Below are 6,043 nucleotides of genomic sequence, written 5' to 3'. Positions count from 1 at the left end.
TGCTAAGAATTGAGAAAAGTGAAAAAGTAAAGAGCTGTCAAACTGCATACTTGCCAAATTTGGAAGTATGCCTGTTTTTCTAGCTTTAAGTATGGCTCTAGTAGCTGGGTTGGTAACATGAGTGTTTCAGATAGCACTTGAAAAAAAAAAAGAGGAGAAAACTTGTTTTTCTTACTGCAGTTATGTTACTTGTTTTGAGGGCATCTGGAGAAAGTAATCCGTTGCTGTTGGGGAAAAAAATTCAAACTGCAGGCACACTTAAGGTTTGGGAATTACTATATTTAAGTTTTTCTTACAATGTAGCTAGCGTAAGCTTTTTTCTGTGGCACTTCTGAAATGTTTTTTCTTGTGCAGAGGTCTTACAGATAGGTCTCCTGTAGGATTTTTGTGTGAAGGGTTTTGTGTTTACTTACAGAAGGTGTTATTAGGGAGAACTATTTATCATTAGTGACATTTGGACAAACCGGTGTGAGCAGTCGTATTAAGTAATGGTGACAGCATTTTCATTTTTAATAAGTAAATAGGTTGTGAGCTATAGAATTGAAGGGTTTTTTTCTTGCAATAACAAAACTAATATTTTAATATGATTGTTAAGAGTTCATAATATTAACTGCTGCTCTAATTCTAGGTAAACATTACCAAATGAGGAGGAAAGGAAGATGTCATCGAGTATCGGCAGCAAGGCATTCTTCTTCCCCATGCAGTATTAAGCACTCCCCCACACGAGAAACCTTGACGTATGCTCAAGCTCAAAGAATGGTTGAAATAGAAATTGAAGGTCGCCTGCATAGGATCAGTATCTTTGATCCTTTAGAGATTATATTAGAAGATGATCTTACAGCACAGGAAATGAGTGAATGCAACAGCAATAAAGAAAATAGTGAAAGACCACCAGTATGTCTAAGAAGCAAACGGCATAAAAATAACAAAGTGAAAAAGAAAAATGAAGCTCTTCCAAGCTCACACGGTATACCTGCTACAACAACTCCTCTTCCGGAACCAAAAGTACGGATTGTTGAGTACAGTCCCCCTTCAGCTCCTCGGAGACCTCCAGTTTATTACAAATTCATTGAGAAGTCAGCAGAAGAACTTGATAATGAAGTTGAGTATGACATGGATGAAGAAGATTATGCGTGGTTAGAAATAATAAACGAGAAGCGGAAAAGTGATGGAGTGTCAGTTGTTTCACAAAATATGTTTGAATTCCTTATGGATAGGTTTGAAAAAGAGTCTTACTGTGAGAACCAAAAACAGGGTGATCATCAGTCTTTAATTGATGAAGATGCGGTGTGTTGTATATGCATGGATGGTGAATGTCAGAACAGCAATGTAATCCTGTTTTGTGATATGTGTAATTTAGCAGTACATCAGGAATGCTATGGGGTGCCATATATACCTGAGGGCCAGTGGCTCTGCAGACACTGTCTGCAGTCCCGTTCGCGGCCTGTAGACTGTGTGCTGTGCCCAAACAAGGGAGGTGCCTTTAAAAAGACAGATGATGATCGTTGGGGACACGTGGTGTGTGCATTGTGGATTCCAGAAGTTGGATTTGCCAATACAGTTTTTATTGAGCCAATTGATGGTGTCAGGAACATTCCCCCAGCCAGATGGAAGTTAACGTGCTACCTCTGTAAACAGAAAGGTGTTGGTGCCTGCATCCAGTGCCACAAAGCAAACTGCTATACTGCATTCCATGTGACATGTGCTCAAAAGGCCGGTCTATATATGAAAATGGAACCTGTGAAAGAACTAACTGGCAGTGGGACAACATTTTCTGTAAAAAAGACTGCCTATTGCGATGTACATACTCCACCGGGTTGCACACGGAGACCTCTAAATATTTATGGAGAAGCTGAAATTAAAAATGGTGTTTGTAGAAAGGAGGGATCAGTCAGAACTGCTAGGTCTACATCAAAAGTCAGAAAAAAGACAAAAAAAGCCAAGAAAACAGTGGTTGAACCCTGTACAGTTATGCCAACGGTATCTGCTCCTTATATCCCTCCCCAGAGGTAAGCAAACCATCCAAGTGATAGAAACCTTTACTTAATTACCTGTTTAATTTTAAACCAATGCTTTTACAAAACAACTTGAAGTTTTTGTGCGTTTCTTATATGCTTTCCTTAGAGGCCATACTCAGAGGATTAATGTAAATTAAGTACATGGTACTTTTGTGAAATTGCATTAAAAAAGCAGTATGTTCCCCAGAGAAATCAGTAAGTGGTCAAGTGCTCTGTTTTGTCCTCAGAAACGTCTTTTTTGTCATCGTTGTTTTTGGTTTTTTGGTCAGACCAAATTATGTTGTGTGTTCAGTTGTTTTCGTCACTGTATATTGAGAAGTAATCAGTGAATTCAGAATGGCGTATGGAGTTGACCTTCAGATAAAAAACAAAACAGAAAAACAGCCAAGCTCAAGGTTAACTGTATTCATAATTTGGGAATCTGAACTACTCCTAATTTTAAGAGCCCCAAATGAAGATTACATTTGCATATGTAAGATTTGAATCTTGCTGATGTTGCCTAAATTAAGTATAAACTTTTACTGTACTATCTACGTAAGTAGTGCCAAAAAACCTTTCAGCATTTCCCTTGCTGCGCACAGGAAGTTTTCAGAAGGTTTTTTCTGAATCTGCTTTTTTCCTTTTGCAAATACAGTAGTGCTTATCAAGGCTTGGATGAATTTGGTACCTTTTTTTTTTTTGAAAAGTTAGCAAGTAAGTGATTGTAAGTTATTTTCTTAATGCCATCTTGGTCCTGGAACCTGGAATAAATAAAATAAAGTTACAGGGCTATCAAATATCTGCCTTACAACTTTAGTAAAATGTTTATGTTAGAACAAACATGAATTAATGCATATGACAAGGAGTTTTAACCCTGATCTTGTCTTTGCTTACAAAAAGTTACTCTTCGTAAGAAGTTCTGTTTAAGATGATTTTTATATTAGTGTGTCTTTCACAGTTCTTGCAGGAGCTTTTGTTATGTGAGTGCAAGTTTAAAGCATGAACGTGAATTGAAATTGCTCTGTACATTTAGCATGCCATATTCCTGTATTTTAACAGTGGTGACTGGGGGGCTGGTAGACAGCTGTAGATCTGGTGAGGCTAGTGAAGTGACACATTAGAAAGCAGGGATGTTTCAAGTGATGTTTTCATAAGTAATAACAGAATCAGAGCAAAGTGAAGATTCTTAATATTTTTATTTCAGGAGTTTGAAAGCTCAGCATGAACTTGAGTTAACTTAGCTATATCTTAAGTTAAAAGAACAGTAGCATGTCTTCAGATTTCTTCCAGTTAATCTGAGATGCATTTCAGCAGTGTTTCTGGGATTTTAGCAATGCCAGAAAGCTCTGTGGTGGAAAGATACAGTTTTGGCTTTGCTGGACATTTGAGACATAATATACTGGGCTAAGAAATGCAAAATTTGATTATTGGGACTAAAACCAAATTTGTCTTTATGGAGTATTTGTTTAGTTCCTAGCATTTAAAACAGCAGTATGTTTGTTTAGCCCTTGAATTCAATTCTTACTGATTTTAGAACAGTAGTTTAGAAAGTTTCTGAGAACAGGAACTGTTTTGTGTTCCGTGTGCAGGTTCATTGTTTGTATTGACAGGGCACTGAAGGCTAGGACAGTGAGGGCTCTTAATGCAAATGATGGTTTTTTGAAAGCCGACTCTTAAGTCTCAGGTAGTGGACAATTAAGGCTGGTTAAATTAACCTACATAAATGCATGTTTTGAGACTGCAGTCCGTACTTACTCCTAGTAAGTTTTGTTAATGTGAGTACCTACTTACTGACATTGACAAACAGCCTTTAGTTCCCAGTGTTGTTTACAAACATCAGATTGATTACACTGTTCTCTGTTATGATTTGCTTGGTAAAATGGTATTTTTGTTTAGTCGTACACTGCAAAAAAACTTACATTGTTAGTAAGCAACTAATACTGTTTTCTAAACAGGTACTGTTGTCTGTGGGTGGGGGGAGTTGGTATTAAAGAACTTGGCTTTGTCTTGATTGAGACAGTCCTGATTGGTGGGTGTAGTATGTTTTTGTTCTGTTTTGCTTTTTTAGAACCAAGTAAGAAAGAATATGAACTAAGTGAGAGTTGAGGATTAGAATGTATGTTCTTTCCATTGGTACCTTTCATAAAAAAACAGATCCTAAAATGATACTGTGGTTGGTTTTATTTTTTTTTAAGTGTCATTACATGCCAGGAGCAGAAATATAAAGACCTTTTTTCCTTTTTTTTTTTTTAAAGTCATGATTAGATTTCTTTTCAAGGCTGCAGAGAGATTCAGCTTCTGTTTATGCTCAGTTTCCTGTTCGCTGGGCACATGTATATAGTTCCCATATTCTATGTCAGAAGCGTAAAAAAGATGGACATAGTTTAAAACTTAAGTTGGGCTTTATTATAAATTGCTTTTCTTCAGCTGAGAGAGACTTTTGCTTAAGCACTCTTTGTAATGTGAATTTGCTTAGTCCTGGAAAACTGATACCTGAATTAAAAACAGAACAGAAATGAGTATATTAAAGGAAAAGGGATTGTGCTGCAGACCCAAATCTCAATTGTTGTCTCATTTTCTTTGGCTATTCTTTTTTCTTTCTTTAGCATTAGAAAAAGTCATGTGTGTATGTGTGAGTTAAATACCCATATAGAATCATGAGTGATGTGGACCATTTCATAGGAGTCTTCATTTAAATGATCCCTTTAATCTGTTTTTCAGTGGATTTTTTTTCCCTTGGGGATGAAATGTGATTTGCCTTTCCAGAGATCTCAAGGAAAAGCAGTTAAGCTCTTTAAATTACCAGAGAAGAAACATACATGCTCGGTGTTTAAACACTAATGCTGTTTGCCTAGAGAATTTGAAATTAATGTGTTTTCAGCATCTCTGGAAACAAAGGCATGCGTGGAGATGTTTGGTTTACTTTCTTGATTGCAACTTTCGTAGCTCATTAATTTCCGTATTGGTTTGTTTGTAGGTCAGGTTACCACACTACTGATTCTGAGAGCTGCACACTTTTCAGTTACCACGGTTTCTTACACAGATGTTATACTCTAAGCTTTTTGCTGTTAAACTGCATAGATAGTGTTGTTCTGTAGGTCATGTGTAAACTAAGTATATGGCCTCTTAGGTTATCATCTATGAATTACTGATTAGAGTGTAGGATCAGAAGTTGTTAACTGTGGATGGTAAGAGATGAATGCTTGCTTCCTGTCTCTTTTTTTTTTCCCTTTCTTTCTTTCTTGCTATCTATCTATCTATCTGTCTATCTATCTGTCTATCTTTCTTTCAATGCTGGGCACCTGTCTATCTTTTAGAAAGTCTGTACATAAGTATCCATGTCCGGAGGTGCGGTAGGTCATGTTAGAGCCTTAGGGTGAATTCAGTTTCCAATGTTGTCAGTGCTGACTTCTTAATAACTTGCTTAGCACTGAGGATAATACGTGGGACCACCGGGGAACTGCTTAGGCATATAGGATTTGCATCATCAGATAGTGCATTACCTCTTTACTAGGAAATTCGACTTAGTATTTCTTGAAATACAAAACCGTTGAAGATTGCTTACATGGTACTGCTTGCATTCATCAGCCATCAGCTTGCCCTTTTTTTCTTTTTTTTTTCTTTATTTTTCTTTTTTTTTAAGCAGAAGTGAGTTTTAGACTAAAAGTCCCATCTCTCTGGAAAGTGTCAGAGCTGTAGTGTTATGTGGGGGGGGTGACTGGGAAGGACACTCAAACTGTACCTCTGCATGGGAGGGGCACCTGTACCTCTTGGCAGATGGTCACCTGAAAAGTGACCTGCTGCTGCCACCAGTTAGTTTTCCTGAAGACAGGGGTACATTTGTTCTTGCAGTGTTCATATTCCACTGATGATGTGTGGTGGTTGAATTTTGCCTAGTACGTGAATGATTTTTTTTTCTCCTAATAAAATAGTAGGACTATTTTATTTAGATTGCAGGTCCAGGATTTCCAAGTTATGAAATTCTAACTTTTAGGACTGACTTGACAATCTAAATCTAGCTTCTTTGTTAGGTATCTTGTACTAGC

General features: G+C 37.2%; 1 protein-coding gene across 1 annotated transcript; it reads left to right on the top strand.

Moving 5' to 3' along the window:
• Positions 1-632: 632 nt before the first annotated feature.
• Positions 633-2,013, top strand: LOC104410158 (bromodomain-containing protein 1). Its single transcript, XM_010020245.1, has one exon. The coding sequence runs from the start codon at positions 643-645 to the stop codon at positions 2,011-2,013; it is 1,371 nt and encodes a 456-aa protein (XP_010018547.1). The 5' UTR covers positions 633-642.
• The last annotated feature ends 4,030 nt before the right edge of the window (positions 2,014-6,043 follow it).

The sequence above is a fragment of the Nestor notabilis genome, unplaced genomic scaffold, assembly GCF_000696875.1.
Source record: "Nestor notabilis isolate BGI_N333 unplaced genomic scaffold, ASM69687v1 Scaffold35218, whole genome shotgun sequence".
Lineage (NCBI taxonomy): Eukaryota > Metazoa > Chordata > Aves > Psittaciformes > Psittacidae > Nestor > Nestor notabilis.
Note: the sequence above shows the minus strand (reverse complement) of the source record. Positions and strands in the feature narration are given on the sequence as shown.